The sequence below is a fragment of the Uloborus diversus genome, chromosome 2 (assembly GCF_026930045.1).
Source record: "Uloborus diversus isolate 005 chromosome 2, Udiv.v.3.1, whole genome shotgun sequence".
Classification (NCBI taxonomy): domain Eukaryota; kingdom Metazoa; phylum Arthropoda; class Arachnida; order Araneae; family Uloboridae; genus Uloborus; species Uloborus diversus.
This window is the reverse complement of record NC_072732.1, coordinates 13,752,482-13,769,860: the sequence shown is the minus strand read 5'-3', so window position 1 is coordinate 13,769,860 and position 17,379 is coordinate 13,752,482. Positions and strand designations below refer to the sequence as shown.

At 34.9% G+C, this 17,379-nt stretch overlaps 1 protein-coding gene across 1 annotated transcript in view; it reads left to right on the top strand.

The window, feature by feature from the left end:
* Positions 1 to 17,379, top strand: part of LOC129217740 (regulator of G-protein signaling 7-like) — a gene marked incomplete in the record, with an annotated part of 284,423 nt that overhangs the window by 184,211 nt on the left and 82,833 nt on the right. Inside the window, 1 exon segment of the mRNA XM_054852079.1 lies at positions 9,680 to 9,731. Within this exon segment, the coding sequence (XP_054708054.1) occupies positions 9,680 to 9,731 (52 nt within the window).

The following is a 17,379-nucleotide window of genomic DNA, read 5'->3' as shown; positions in this document are numbered from 1 at the left end:
TACACTATAAACAGCTGCTAATCATTTAATAATTGATTTAATTAGTTGATTTTTTTTGTAGTTGAATCTTTACGTTCTACTTATTGTAATCTGTGAAATTATTTTCCGTTTTGGGATTGACAACACAGACATATAAGGAATGAGAGATAGAGAGTGGCTCATTTTTCCAACCATAGATTTTCATCTGAAAGGAGAGGTTTTTTCCTGATTTTTTTAAAAAAATATATAATCTTTAATTAATCATTTCAAGCGCTTATATTATATTTTATAATTGTTTGTAGAACATTTTATAATTAAGTTTGTTAGGTATTTTATTGTTTTTGTATATGAGATATTGAGTTCAAAAATATAAGTCCGGAATATTGGACGTGTCATAACTCTTTTAATTTTTCTCCTACAAACTCAAAGTTTTGTCTATGAGACACCCGTTACCATAGTACACTATGTACCAAATATCAACATTTTTGGTCCAATATTTCGTAATTCCGACTGAAGGGGTGAATAAGGTTTTAGACATAAAATTAAAAGACTTTTGCACATTTTTAAGAGAAAAGACGAACTTTGTTCGTTACTCATCCCTTCCTCATCCTATTTGTTACTGGGTATCATCAGAATTGTCGGTGTCTGTTTCTGGGGGTTGGACCTATTTACGAAACTGAGCAAATAAAAATAGAACTAACTAATTCAGGTTATCCAGAAGCAGCCAAACGTTAGATGAAATGTAGTTGCGTGAGAGAAAAATAGTTTCATAAGTCTAAATACATTAAAAGGCTCAAAAAATTGAGTTAGTCTGAAAGCGATGTCTTAAGCATGTCTGTTATTGGTGCCTTTACGCTACTTTTAATGTTTTCTGATCTTACCTTTACCTGTCCATCAGGGTTACCTATGCGAAGTAACTGGTGTTAACTAGTTTTACTTGTCATAGGAAAAGTTGCTAAAAAAATTTAGTTATGAATGTCACATGCTCAGCTATTTTTGAAATGCAATTTATGTGTTTCTTACTCTGGGATGAACGGAAAAAGCAAATTTTTTTCAGTATTTCTTCTTTTTTAAGAGATTAAACTTTGTTGTAAATGACACTTTTGTGTGTATTTTAAGTAAGTTTACCGGGTAATTAAAAGTTTTATGCGATTTCTCTTTTTGAATGATTTTGAATTACGTTTGGAGAATTCAGTGGGTCGCATGCGACCTATCTCAGTGAGAGAGTTAATTTAGCAGAGCTCACCAAACCAAAACATGATCTAGTTCGTATATAGTTCCCTATAATGTAGTCGCAGAGTGTAGCTGAAGTTGTGTGCACAAAAATGAGTATTTTTGTGCACACAACTCCAACTGCACAAAAATACTCATGTGTAGTTGGTGAATTTCATTGATGTTGGTGAATTTCAGGGCAACTGTGTGAATTTCATTGAGTATATTATATACTCTTAAATGAGTATATGATATAATTAATGAAAATTTCTTTGACTTAATTCATCTTTGCTTGATTACATACGAACAAATGAGTTCCTCTGCGAACTATACAGGGTGTATCAGTACAGTGTTTACAGACTTTCAGGGCAGATAGAGTACACCTAGACGATGGGAAGTCACATGGCAATGCATGGTCGGAAATGCTTTCCTGGAGCGGTAGTCACGACACAAATCACCAAAAAGACAAGACACTTATAAGAGAAGAAAACATGTATATTATCCTTAGTACAGCAAAAAACTAAAAAAAAAAAAACGAGCTGATGTGTGCATCACATAACTTCCTTTTACTCCAATTTAATGTCATTTCCCCATTATTGGCAATTTTAATGTGATTCTATTGTTTACTCCCTAAATATCACCAAAAGTGGCCAAATTGAAACCAGATTTTAAAAAAATTGCCAAATTTGTCGCCAAGTTGGTGACAAAACTTGGCGACCTAAAGACTGGCGATATATCGCCAAGTGTCCGGCAAATTATAACACCACTTGAGTTTACATCGAAATTAACAATGATTTCCCCCCAAAAAGGGACAAGAGACCCCCTTAAGAACATCCGAATGCAACCAAAAGGGAAGGTGCACAACTAGGCCCCACTAGGAGTCTACGTACCAAATTTCAACTTTCTAGGACATACCGTTTTTGAGTTATACGAGATACATTCACTCATACGCACATACATACGTACATACGGACGTCACGAGAAAATTCGTTGTAATTAACTCGGGAGTCGTCAAAATGGATATTTCGGGTGTCTGTAGGTTCCTAGGCATACATCGACGTGGGGTCGGATCGAAAAAAAAACTCAACATTCATTCGGGGTTGAGAAAAATGGAAATTAAGGCCGATTTTTCAGTGAAATTTTTTTTGAGAATACAATACTTCCTTTTTTTTAAAAGGAAGTAAAAATGAACATTAAAGAGCCAACGATCGTCACCAAAGTATGTGTCACGACCACCCCGGGCCGTGATGCGTGCCTCATATCTCCGGCGCATTGAAGATCAAACGCAGGGGCGTAGCTAAGGGGGGGGTTTTGGGGACAAAACCCCCGCCGAAAAGTTAGTCTCAAAAAAAAAGAGAGAATGAAGAGAGAAGTGAAAGAAAAAAAAAGAAGAAAAGGAAAAAATTCCAAGCGATTATACATATATATATATATATATATATATTATATATATATATATATGTATTATATATATATATATATATATATATATATATATATATATAAAAGTAACCCCCCCCGAAAGTCGGGTCTAGCTACGCCACTGATCAAACGTTAACGTAAATACCGGGCGGGTTCCGGACTTCCAGCTGTAACAAAAACCAAACCGCGTGTGTATGCACCGTCATCTGATGCTTCGGTTTACGTAACAACATCTATCGTGTACACCAGACAAAACCAGTATTTTTTCTGCATTAAATATAATAAACATGTTTTCTCCTCTTAATCGTGTCCTGTCTTTCTTTTGCTTTGTGACGTCACTATCGCGTCAGGAAAGCTTTTCCGACCATGCACTGCTATGTGATTTCCTATCGTCTAGGTGTACTCTACAGTGCTGGCCAAATAATTAGACTAAAGAATTTTTTTTTGTTTGTTTTTTGTACACTATTTGTACTAAAATACTATTTATTTTACTGTTAAAGTACAATACATACTGTACACTGATTATTACGTTATTTTAGCATAATTTAATGTTTGCAGGTGGCAGCACTGTCTGCTTTGTTTATGTTCTTTGTTTATCTCATAGACTAATAATAAGAATAGACCGAGCTATGGCAACCCTTTTGGTGCTCATAAACCAAACCATGTGACTGGTGGATATTCTAGCAACAGCGGGCGTTGATCGTAGCAGACGGTCAACGCCCGCGAGAAATAAAATAAATAGAATTGATGCAACACGGAAGAATGATCTTTTATGGAGTCCGATTTGTAAATATGTTATTCTAAGTTGTAAATATTTTGTTAAAATAGTGAGTTTTTCGTTTAGATAGTATTGTGCTTTTTCTTTAGTCAATTTCAATAACTCTCTAAGCAATTAAAGATGCAAGCGCCCAAAAAGAATCAGCAAACGATAAGATTTTTACCTAAAATTTCAATTTAAGATACCGATTAGTACATTTTTGCGTTAACGCAAAACGTTTACGCCATTACGTTCACACCAACGCTGACGTAGCAGTTCCGAATGAAATAAAAGTTACTGAAAACTGTGATCAAAAACTAATTACTAATATCGAAACAATGCATAACTAAAAGAAATCTCTGCACCTGGAAGAAAAATTATAAGGAAAACACATTACGTCTTAAAATACATGTCGATTGCCAAACTAGATAATCCTGCCATCTAGCAACCATGCTGCCAAAGTTTTCGCCAAACCTCCCACTAGTCACATGATGTATCCATGAACCAATTTTTTCATCAGCAAGTCTGGGAAAGCTCAGTCTACTCTTATTATTAGTCTATGTTTTATCTACCTACCAGGAACATAAACTCGATTAGTTAAACAGTTCACTAGTTCTTTTTATTAGTGTGTTCTGTTATATTCAAAGTTAGTTTTAGGTAATTAGTGAGTATGTGTATATGAGTATATATAATAGTGAGTATAAACAATTTTTTACCTTCTTTTTTAAAAAGTTAAGAAATGGTGTAAACCTTGTGAAAAGTATGCCAAAAAGTCTTAAAATGCTTATTAAGAACAAGGGAACGCATACTAAATATTAGATAATTATTTCATTGTTTGTTAATGTGTCTATAGTTATGTAATCAATAAAGAATTTGCTTTTAAAGCAATCTTTGCCTAATAATTTGGCCAGTACTGTATCTGCGCTGAAAGTCTGTAAACGCTGTACTGTTACACCCTGTATATAAATGAATAAATAAATGATTAACAAATATAAATTGAATTTACTTGCACTCGAAACATTAATAATGTTATTAATTAGCACGACTTTTAACTTCATTCTGCAGTACAACGTTTTGCGTTGAGTCATTTAGCGGATCAAATTCAAACGAAGTTGAGAATCTATAGAGTCGAAATTTCAGCTGTTTTAAAATTTGTACTTTAAGACTTGGTTTCGATATAACACGGTACACATTCCTTGATTCACATTACTTCAAAATCACGTATAATTTGGTTCCGATATAACAAGGAACACGGTTTCGAAATAACAGGAAACATATTGACATGATTTATGATATGTACATGAATACTAAGCTTAAACGAACTGATGTGAGCATCCCATGACTTGCTCCATGACTTTACTCCAATTTAATGTCATTTTCCCATTATTGGCAATGATATGGTTGATAGCAAGCATAAAGCGCACAATTTTAATTCGCTTCTTGAATATCATAACGTGGAACCGCAGCAGAAAGATAAGCCAAAGAGCATCGTTACTGACGTCATAAAGACCACGCTTCGTTTGAAGTAGAGCCGCTATATAGACAGGCCGACACATCAGCTTAAGTTTAGCCATTTTGGATCGGATTTTTCGTTGTTGCACTGTTAGGGTTACTACAGCAAAGATTCGGATTTCGCCAAATTTGCCGAAAATAATACTTTATTTAATAAACAATTCACGTGCCGTTAATAATCGCTCACAGTGAACAATCACCAAACGCGATATCTCACCAGAAAGACAACCACTCAAACACGCGCTTCCGATCCAAAAAGGCTAATCTTAAGCTGATGCGTCGGCTCGTATATATAGGGGCCTTAGTTTGAAGTAGAGCCGCTATATAGACAGGCCGACGCATCAGCTTAAGTTTAGCCATTTTGGATCGGATTTTTCGTTGTTGCACTGTTAGGGTTACTACAGCAAACTTTCGGATTTCGCCAAATTTGCCGAAAATAATACTTTATTTAATAAACAATTCACGTGCCGTTAATAATCGCTCACAGTGAACAATCACCAAACGCGATATCTCACCAGAAAGACAACCACTCAAACACGCGCTTCCGATCCAAAAAGGCTAATCTTAAGCTGATGCGTCGGCTCGTATATATAGGGGCCTTAGTTTGAAGTAGAGCCGCTATATAGACAGGCCGACGCATCAGCTTAAGTTTAGCCATTTTGGATCGGATTTTTCGTTGTTGCACTGTTAGGGTTACTACAGCAAACTTTCGGATTTCGCCAAATTTGCCGAAAATAATACTTTATTTAATAAACAATTCACGTGCCGTTAATAATCGCTCACAGTGAACAATCACCAAACGCGATATCTCACCAGAAAGACAACCACTCAAACACGCGCTTCCGATCCAAAAAGGCTAATCTTAAGCTGATGCGTCGGCTCGTATATATAGGGGACCTAGTTTGAAGTAGAGCCGCTATATAGACAGGCCGACGCATCAGCTTAAGTTTAGCCATTTTGGATCGGATTTTTCGTTGTTGCACTGTTAGGGTTACTACAGCAAACTTTCGGATTTCGCCAAATTTGCCGAAAATAATACTTTATTTAATAAACAATTCACGTGCCGTTAATAATCGCTCACAGTGAACAATCACCAAACGCGATATCTCACCAGAAAGACAACCACTCAAACACGCGCTTCCGATCCAAAAAGGCTAATCTTAAGCTGATGCGTCGGCTCGTATATATAGGGGCCTTAGTTTGAAGTAGAGCCGCTATATAGACAGGCCGACGCATCAGCTTAAGTTTAGCCATTTTGGATCGGATTTTTCGTTGTTGCACTGTTAGGGTTACTACAGCAAACTTTCGGATTTCGCCAAATTTGCCGAAAATAATACTTTATTTAATAAACAATTCACGTGCCGTTAATAATCGCTCACAGTGAACAATCACCAAACGCGATATCTCACCAGAAAGACAACCACTCAAACACGCGCTTCCGATCCAAAAAGGCTAATCTTAAGCTGATGCGTCGGCTCGTATATATAGGGGCCTTAGTTTGAAGTAGAGCCGCTATATAGACAGGCCGACGCATCAGCTTAAGTTTAGCCATTTTGGATCGGATTTTTCGTTGTTGCACTGTTAGGGTTACTACAGCAAACTTTCGGATTTCGCCAAATTTGCCGAAAATAATACTTTATTTAATAAACAATTCACGTGCCGTTAATAATCGCTCACAGTGAACAATCACCAAACGCGATATCTCACCAGAAAGACAACCACTCAAACACGCGCTTCCGATCCAAAAAGGCTAATCTTAAGCTGATGCGTCGGCTCGTATATATAGGGGCCTTAGTTTGAAGTAGAGCCGCTATATAGACAGGCCGACGCATCAGCTTAAGTTTAGCCATTTTGGATCGGATTTTTCGTTGTTGCACTGTTAGGGTTACTACAGCAAACTTTCGGATTTCGCCAAATTTGCCGAAAATAATACTTTATTTAATAAACAATTCACGTGCCGTTAATAATCGCTCACAGTGAACAATCACCAAACGCGATATCTCACCAGAAAGACAACCACTCAAACACGCGCTTCCGATCCAAAAAGGCTAATCTTAAGCTGATGCGTCGGCTCGTATATATAGGGGCCTTAGTTTGAAGTAGAGCCGCTATATAGACAGGCCGACGCATCAGCTTAAGTTTAGCCATTTTGGATCGGATTTTTCGTTGTTGCACTGTTAGGGTTACTACAGCAAACTTTCGGATTTCGCCAAATTTGCCGAAAATAATACTTTATTTAATAAACAATTCACGTGCCGTTAATAATCGCTCACAGTGAACAATCACCAAACGCGATATCTCACTAGAAAGACAACCACTCAAACACGCGCTTCCGATCCAAAAAGGCTAATCTTAAGCTGATGCGTCGGCTCGTATATATAGGGGCCTTAGTTTGAAGTATCGGACGTTTTAAGAAATTAAGTTGGGAAAGTGAAAGTATTTTCTGGGTCCATGTTATTATTATTATTATTTTTTTTTTTTTTTTGCTCATTCTATCAATTTTAGTGACTGAAAATAGTTTTTTTGACCGAAGGAAACAATCCCATTATGATTGCAATAGAAGCCATTTGTAGAAACAATCCAATGACTGGGTCCGTTTGGGATTCGTCATTACGAAAAACATCATTCGAATACAATAAGACAAAATTCAAATTAATCCCTTATTTACTTTTCTGGGCTTCGGAGTGCAATCAATCAACCCTTTAACCTCGAACGCCAATTTCCGTTCTCACTTCAACGACAGGTGTCCCCTTCCCAATTCCGTCCTCGAAGAGCCGAAACGAGACGCTAACGTTCCATTACGGAAATATTTGCCCGCCACTCCGTTTCAGTCGAGGAATGAATCCGTACCAAGTGCTTCTTGTTAGCACGCTTGAGCGTTCGCTGACCGTTGATTAATCGATCCTTCCATCAGGCACACAAAAGCGAGTTTATGCGGGACAAAAATCTCGACATCATAGTGTTCGGAGAAGGTGGAAAACAAGAAATAGAAAAGACTGGAATGGAATTTTAAACTGGAATCGCTTACATAACAGCTACTTGCTGATTGCTGCTTTTATTCGCAACTCCAATATAGGGGGCGCTGCAGCCACTGTCTAATGGCGGATGAAAAAGGTAAAACAAACAAATGCCGTAACTTATAACTTGCTTTGACGCTTTGTGAATGACTATTTTTTCATCCTGTTTGCGGGAAGCTTTCTTTTCTATTCTTCTGAAATTATATTACACCATAAACTGTCTGAAGCCTGTAGTTTACCCCAAAGAAAGCAAGTGTAATGGAATGCTTTACCCTTTTCGGTAGTACTGTTAATCACCGCAAGGTAGCGTATCCGACCTCTGGAATTGCGAATTTAAGTAGTAATTGGAGAACACAATTTTGTTTTAGTTTAGCTATTTATAACAATTTTTTCTAAGGTTGTGGGCTGGCGGGTCCCTAGTTCCGCGTTTCACAACCTCTTTTAATGAGCGGACCGATAAAAATTTAATAATTTTTTTTTCTGACCGATGAAGGTTTTTCTTCTTTTTTTTTTACAGAAGATATTTTACTAGGTATTAAAGAAGTGTTTCACAAGTTAATTAAAATATTTTTAAATATGATTTATTTTTAGTACTATTTAAATTTAAAGTTAAATAATCGTTGCATGCTACTATTATGTAGGAGTAAATAAATATTTGAGAAAAATAGCAGAACATTCTAAAAGCGCATCCTAAAAGTAAACACACACACACACAGAAATATTGTATAAACCATCATAACTAAACTTTTTTGGAATCAGAAAATGCTTAAAGTGAACTAGATTTTAAAAAAAAAAATGAAAAAGGGTCGGTGAAATTTTGTACAGATCAGTTGGAAAAAATGCCCTAGCTTATAATTATTGTTCATGTTTGTTAAAAGTGTGTGTTTTGTGTGTGTGTGTGAGAGAGAGAGAGAAACAGAGAGAATAATGCAATATTTAAATCTTTCTGTCAATTATTTTTATTTAAATATATGTGTTTATTTTCCGAATTATGCTATATATATGCACAAAGTTAAATCTTTACTAATAATAAAGCTGAAAGTCTCTCTGTCCGGAGGATGTCTGGATGTCTGTAGGATGTTTGTGACGCGCATAGCGCCTAAACCGTTCGGCCGATTTTCATGAAACTTGGCACTAAGTTAGTATGTAGCATGGGGGTGTGCACCTCGAAGCGATTTTTTGAAAATTCGGTGTGGTTCTTTTTCTATTCCAATTTTAAGAAAAAAAATATAAGATGGACGAGAAAATTATGAAATTATCATAACGTGGAACCGTAACATGGGCACAAGCCAGTTGACGAGATACGAAATTATCATGACGTGGAACCGTAACATGGGTACAAGCCAACTGGCGAGAAAATTCACCATACATTATTTGTAAATATACAGGCGAACCAAAAGATCTTTTGATTTTTCTATTACGGGCAAAGCCGTGCGGGTATCACTAGTATTGTACTAAAACATATATAATTTTGAGGGAAAAAAGTATTATAACTGATTTATATATTTTAATTATATGATATTAGCTAATAAGAGCTGTCTGGCTGCCGAATGTTTCTTTCAAAGACACGATTTGTGTTTTATTTAAAATTTAATGATTTTTAATTTAGTTATTTTGCCTTTTCTGCTCCATCATTTGAAATTGTTATGAAGTCTTATATTATACAAATACTAACTATTAATTGGTTTCTCCTGTAAACCTCCTCAAGAATTTTATTTGTTCTTTTAAGTAATATAGCAAGCTATTTTTTGAATAAAATTTCCATTTTTATGTGTTTCAGACTCCTTATTTTTGGCCGTCCAATTGCTGGGAGCCAGAAAATACGGATTATGGTGAGATTTTTAAAAACAATTCTAAATTAAAAAGTATTCAGAAATTTATTACAGTCGAACTCCAATCATCCGAATCAATTGGGACTGGACACTATTCAGATAATTGTAAATTCGGGTAATTGAATTTTTCCGAAAAAGAGGTCTATTTTAATTACTGTATTTTATGTTGAGAATGAGAGAAAGAAACTATTTTTAAAAGAAAAATAGCTTTTAGTTAATCAAATAGAAAGGCAACGTTTTTCATGCAAAGGTACTTACAAAGACTGTACATTAGTACGTGATGTACTATGTACATTTCATACTGTAAATGAAAGTCACTGCTTGCTGAACGTTTCGGTCAAAGTAAGCTGTTTGACTAGCTTCGCAGAGTACCGATAGAACCATTATTTTGCGAATCGGCAATAAGCGCAATCGCTCTAATTTTTTCACTCTAATGGGGTCGTTTCCAAAATTTTAAAAGTATATTTTTTTTCTAAAAGAGCATGCTTAAAAACATAGGATCTGACCCTTTTTAAAATAATTTGTTTGAGTTATATATTTAAAAAAATATTACTTTAATTATTGCGCTTTCATTGTTTAACGCTTCGGCCGATGACATCACAAATGATGAAATGCCGTACAATGTTGCCATCCACAGAGCAAAATATTTAATTCGCATGTTTACTCACGTGTATTGGCAACGATATGGTTGTTAGCAAGCGTAAAGTGCACAATTTTAATTCGCTTCTTGAATATCATAACGTGGAATCGCAGTAGAAAGATAAGCCAAAGAGCATCATTAGTCACGTCATCAAGACCACGCCTTGTTTGAAAAATCGGACATTAAAAAAAATTAATTAAAAAATAACCGTTGGGATGATGAAAGTATTTTCTGGGTCCATGTTTTTTTTTTTTTTTTTTGCTTTTTTTATCAATTTCAGTGACTAAAAGTAATACTTTTGACTGAAGGAAACAGACCCATTCTGAAAGTGATTCGGTTAATCAGCGAATCGGATAATTGGAGTTCACATAATTGGAGTTCTACTGTACTAAAACTTGAAATCAAAATACATTTATTTAATTGCAATTCAGTGTCAAATCATTCACATCATTACTGCTTACCGGGCAGTATCCACGACCGAAACCACGTTTGTGACCGACGTAGGTATCCCGGAATTTTATTCATTTATTTATTTGTGTATTTATTGTTTTACTTGGTAAGCAATATTCCTTCAAGTTCACCGGAGGCAATCATTCCAACTGTAGACACTGAATTGCCCGTCAGTTTATTTTTACAACTTCTGGGATTCATTTATTTATTTAAGTAAATGAATCTCAGATTTACTTCATTTATTTATTTCTTATTTTCAAGCCCACCGGTAAATTTTTAGAATACTATAAATTATTCTAGTTTTTAAAATGCTTTTACACTCGATAGTGGTTGAATCTATATTATAAAATTTAAATATTGCCGTTCTTAGTAGTTTTTTTAGCCAGGTATTTATGTTTGATATTAGGTACAAATTATATAATTAACTGCAACACAATAAAGATTAAAGCTGACTGTGCAGAGTGCGTTATGAATGTAATGACCATATTTTTTTTTTTCTAACGTGACTGTTCATCTCAGAGTGCTCCAACTGGCAAGAAAAATTTGGGATTTTCCCTTAGAGCACAGTACCTCAAAAATGATCAAACGATCAAAAAATATTTTATTGCTTTTTTCAAAACTACAAATTATTTCCAACACAGGGAAAAAGTTTCATCGGTTTAGTTCAAATACTTAAAAAGTTATGAGTAGTTTTAGGTCATGCTCGCTATGTGTTCTTATGCAAAAGAGAAATTTTAAATTGCTTTTTCTCGGTGATCGTTTTCTTGTGTTTTCATGTCATTAGAATCCCTAAGGATTTTTTTCTATTAAAGATACAGCTTTAAAGTAATCCTTTTTGCAATTGGGATAACATATTTGACAATACTGTGCATTGGATAAGCATTTTATTAACTATTTAAATGTTTAGAGCATGTTATACGTTTAAAAACAAATATAAAAAAAAAAGATTTTTTACATAATTAATCACAGAAAATGTTCCAATACATATATAAACAAATGAATGCACCGATTTTTAGAGAAGAATATTGTGATTGCTTAGCAAAAATCTTTTTTTAAAAAAGTGCAAAAACAAAAAAGCCTTAAAAATTTTAAAAAATACATAAATTTCCCTAAACTTTTTGATTTTTTAAAAAATGTGGCCAATATTTTAAGATTTTGAAAATAAATTATTGGTTGCAAAATGAGTGAGTATGTTATGGTTTCAAAAAAAAAAAAAAAAAAAAAAAACACAATATTCATAAATTAAAAAAAAATGCTCAAAAGATACTGTGCCCCCTTAAAATGGAGGGAGCAAGTCCAATCATTGGCTTAGCAAAGGCTGACCCAAACACTCCAAGTCACGTGACTCAACAGCGATGAATGGTTGGCACACGTTTTGCCTGAAACGAGCGAAAGAAACCTGATTTCTTCTAATTCTTTGCTGTAAAGTCTATCACGTGGCTTGGGGTCTTGGTTTCATGAATGAAAGTCTTCACTCCCTCCATTTTATCGCTTCTCAATGGGTTTGCCCTTCCAATGGCGACAGAGCTCAATTCGCTTCTAAAGGGTGTCCCAAAATTAACGCAAGATTTGAATTTGCCACCATTTTTTCCATAAATTATTAGCAGCCATAAAAAAAGAACAATTTGACAGTTGAGAGTTCAGGGTTAGTAAAAATGGGGTGTTATTGTTCCATACAGCTAGAGAGAGTGAAACATTTCAGTTACTGCATAAGGCATTTCCTGGTCGCGTACTCTCTCATTTCGGTGATCAGAATTGGCACCCTAGATCGTGTGATTCAACAATTTTAAATTTCTTCTTATGGGGTTATTTGAATTCAAAGGTCTATGTCAACAAGCCCACAACCACCCGTGCATTACCGTGTTGCGATACCGAGCGCGAATAACAGTAACTGCTTGACCAGCCTCAACTTTCATTATTTTTGAAACAATTGTTCAATAATGAAAGCGCGTTATTGTATCGTATAACGCTCCATTTTTGATTACCCTAAACTCTCAGCTGTCAAATTGTTCTTTTTTCAGGGTTGCCAATCATTTATTGCAAAAATGGCGGCAAATTCAAATCTTGCGTTAATTTTGGGACACCTTTTACCAGACAGAGCTTTAGAAAAACGTTCAACGCGAAAGCTGTTTTTTTCTTCTTTGTAACACGGTTTTGATTGCGGAATCACTCGAGCAACTATACGCTTGGCAAACTTTGCATCTTGCACGAGAAGAATGATACGCAAACGTGCTAAATTCTTCAACAGACCTTCAAAGATGACTGCTTGTCAAGAACTTAAGTCGAGAAATGGTACAAGTCTTGCAATTAGGGCCGGAAAGAAGTCACCGTGTTCTGAACGTGCAACAACGGTCAGAATTGACCACGACGAGAGGCGTGAGCGCGATAGTTTAAAAGAGGACCGTCGTTTAAGCATCCGACAAATCCCTATGAACATTTTAATGTTTGTGGAACATGGGATAGTAACCGAAGATTTGAAAATGTGGAAGGTCTGTGCGAAGCTCGTTCAAAAACAAGCCAAAACTCAGTACCTCAGAGTCAGAAGGACGTAAGTCAGATTACGATAATTTTACAAGACAGAGGGAAAACGTTTTTTTGGCGCATGTAAAGGATGGGGCGCGGGCTCTTTTAATCCTGGTAAAGTATTGAAAAGGATTTTCTTTTTAAAGAATGACGTTCACATGGCTCGATGCGGAATGGACGCATGCAATTCACTAATAAACAGGAAATCGCAATTTTTGGACGAACGTCAGTCTGACTCTGAGGTACAAAATTGTGGTCAAGAGCAAAGCAACTGTGGTTCTCAAACCTCCGTTAAAGTCCCGATCTGGTTCCTTGTGATTTTTTGTGTGTGTCTCCGCTTGAAGAAAGAGCTTAAAGGAAAACATTGGGAGTCTGTAGATATTATTCAAGCTCGTGTTACAAAGGAAAAAAAGAACAGATTTCGCGCGGAACAAGTTCTTGAAGCTCTGGATGATAGGAGCGAACTGGGCTCGGTCGTTATTGGAAGGGCAGACCCCACACTACTTTTTCCCGCCAGTTGGAGCCAGATGCGATGAACAGTCACTTCAGAAAAAAAAAAAAAATAATTGTGTAGGCATATGTGTTTGTGTCTGTGTGCAGGCATGAATGTGTGGGTACACTGTTAAAAATTCAGGAAGATTTTCTGGTAATTGTTACTGCAAAATTGCATCGCCGACGCAGCGCTGATTTTTACGGTAATTTATACCGGAGAAATAAGCGATCCCAGCGCCAACTGGTTGCTGTGGCCTACCGGGGAAACCATAAAATTTTACAGTAACATTTGATTTTTACGGTAATAGTTACTGGCAACATGGATGCCAGTAACAATTACCGTAAATTTTCCGGAAAATTTTTAACAGTGTAGTTGTGTGTATGTGTGTGTAGGTGTGTATGTGTTTGTGTGTGTATGTGTTTGTGTGTGTATGTGTTTGTGTATGTATGTGTAGGTGTATGTGTGTGAAGTTGTGTATGTATGCGTGTGTGTGTAGAATATGGATGCAACCTGGAGCCGGTTTTCGCTAGAGGAGCAGCATCGTGAGGAGCCGGTTGACGGTGGTGCTGCAGAGGGTGCTGGCGGGAAAATAAATCATAGCACATCAAAACCGTCAAGTGAGAACAATCGTGATTGCTCAAAAAAAAAAAAAAAAGCATGCTCATTAATTTTATAACGCACCCTGTTACGTGTTCATGCAATATACAAGCAATCTGGTTATGTCATCCAAAGACTACAGTTTTTCCGTTTGTTAATTTCATTCCAAACCCATATTTTGTTGTTACTGTTCTGAACCTTTAATGATCGGAAGAATTTTTTGTGTTTCTGCCGGAAAATTGAGTATTTTAATTCAAAGGATCTTCTTTAAAGTCTTTAAAAAAGGGGTCTAAGGACCTTTAATCTTCAGAATTTCCGATTTTCTGGAAAAAATATATGTTATGCATAATTTTATTCTGAACAATTTGATATCTTATTTATTACCATACGCCAAAAACTTTTCGAGTTATTGTAAAAATGCGTAAACTTTCCCCGTAGAGATTTATGTTAACTTTTCTCAGGTGCCGATTTCTTCGGTTTTCTCGTTTTGCGCGCATGATATTTCAGAAGGTTTTTAATATATCTCCGTAAAACTTTTCATGCATGTTTGTCTGATATATCTTAACGATCTGAACCTAAATTTCAACTAAAAAATTAAAGTTAATATTTAAAAATAAACATTTTTTTACCCAAAGTTTTGGAAATTTTCGATATTAACTTACCAAATTTCAAAAAAATAAATAAATAATTTTAAAAAAATAAATAAATTTAGGTTCAGGTCATAAATATAAACCAGATAAACATACATTAAAAGTTTTACGGACATATATAAGAAACTTTCTGAGAGATCATGCGCGCAAAACGAGAAAACCGAAGAAACCGGCACCTGAGAAAAAGAGGCTTAAACAGCTACTGTTAACATAAATCTCTATGGGGAAAGTTTAGGCATTTTTACAATAACTCGAAAAGTTTTTTGCGTATAGTAATAAATAAGGTATCAAATTGTTCAGAATTAAACTGTGCATAACATATATTTTTTCCAGAAAATCGAAAATTTTGAAGTTTAAAGGTCCTTAGACCCCTTATGGATTACATCGAAGTCGAGTTTTCAAATGCTTTAAAAAACTGCCTTTTTTAAATTAACTTCTCAATTTAAAGCTTTTCTTGTAATTATTTACTCAGCTGTCAGATTTTAATCCCATTAAATGAATGTCAAATATTTAGCAGATGTTTGAGAAATGTAAACAAGAGGTAAATAAGTGAAAGTAATTTGTTAAGAGTTTTTTTTTTTTACTTTAACTAAGCTCAAGAACTTCACAAAGTTGACGCCAAATTTGCATAGAGTATTTTTCAAAGTGGGTGAATAAACAAATATTCTTTTCAAATTAATCCTGGTTCGTATTTACGGAATCAATGAGCTGCGTATTTCGTTCAGTTGAACCGTCTTGCAATTCAGTTATTTATGAGAACTTAAGGTTTTTTTTTTCTTTTTTCTTTTTTGCAATTTGTCACACGATTCTTTTTTTTTTCTAGTGTCAAAAATCTTAAACAATAGCATCGTACCACACCTAAAAATAAAACCTGAAAACTTAAAACATCGCCTAAATTTAGAAATATTATCTGAAGATCAAAAACAATGGTGAATTCATAAATAAATAAATAAAATACAATGATAGTAATAATAATAATAATGATAATAATAATAATAATAATAATAATAATAATAATAATAATAATGATAATTAAAAACAAAATTAAAAACTCAAAGCATTTCTTGACGTTAGGAAAAATTCCTTAAAAAACACAAAAGCACATCTTTCAGTACCTAGAAGTAAAGTACAGTGAAACCCCTCTTAACGGACACCCCTCAAAGGCGGACACCCCTCTTATGAGGACAATTTTTAATTCCCCAGTTCCAATGCAAATAACATTACTAAACCCCTGTCCTGCGGACACCTCTCTATTGCGGACAAAAAAAAATTGTTCTGTTAGTGTCCGCATTAGAGGGATTATACAGTGGCTCCCAAAAGTGTTCGTACACCTTGAAATTTTGTAATAAAACCAAATAACGCAAAACTGAATTCGAATATGAAGTCTAATTTTTTTTCACATTATTCCTATACCATTCTGAATAAAACCCAGTAGTTATTTTCAAAATATTGCCAGATTTTAATTTTGAAATTTGTCAAAAAACGAAGAGAAAGAGAAAAAATACGCCACAAAAGTCATCGTACACTGAAATATTTCCGAATGAATTCGTGATGAAAATTATCATATGTGGTTTTTTGATTACTTTTGCCTTGTAATGACACTGTAAAGTCATTTGGCTTTAATTTTTTGCGTATTTATTCCCTAATATTCTGTTTATTATTTTAAAATGGCAGGTATGCGTAGAAAACAACAAACACGATTCGAAATTTGATTTTTTTTTCCCTCACAGTAGCCGTAAATTGGTTTGAAATGTCTCTAAATTAGTTAATTTATACCATTCTATAGAGAAGTGCTTGATAAAATGCTTTAAAGACAAGAATCAGATCGAAAACAGAGTAAGAAAAGGTCAATTGGCAAAGTTAACAATGCATGATCAGAGGTTTACAGTTAAAAAAATTATGAAAAATACACATTTGAGTGCTGAAAAAGTTTCTGCAGAATTGAATGAAACATTTTACGTTTAATTTTCACCTAAATTGTTCGCCAAGTTCTCTGATTAGCTGGATTAAATGGGACCTCTTCCTACAGAAATTTTCTTGTTCGTGCGAAAAACACTAAGCTTATGCTTTCCATCGTAATATCAATGATAAATAAGCTCAAAACGTCTTGGAACAACATCTTTCTTATAGATGAAAATAAATTCAACATTTTGGGTTAAATTGTTGTATAATTGTAAATAGAAGAAAAAATGAGGAATTTAATCTGAAGAACTTAGTTGGATCAGTTAATCAGGACGGTGAAGGTGTTTTAGTGTGAGGATGCATTACAGCATCAGGACTTGGAAATTTGGAATT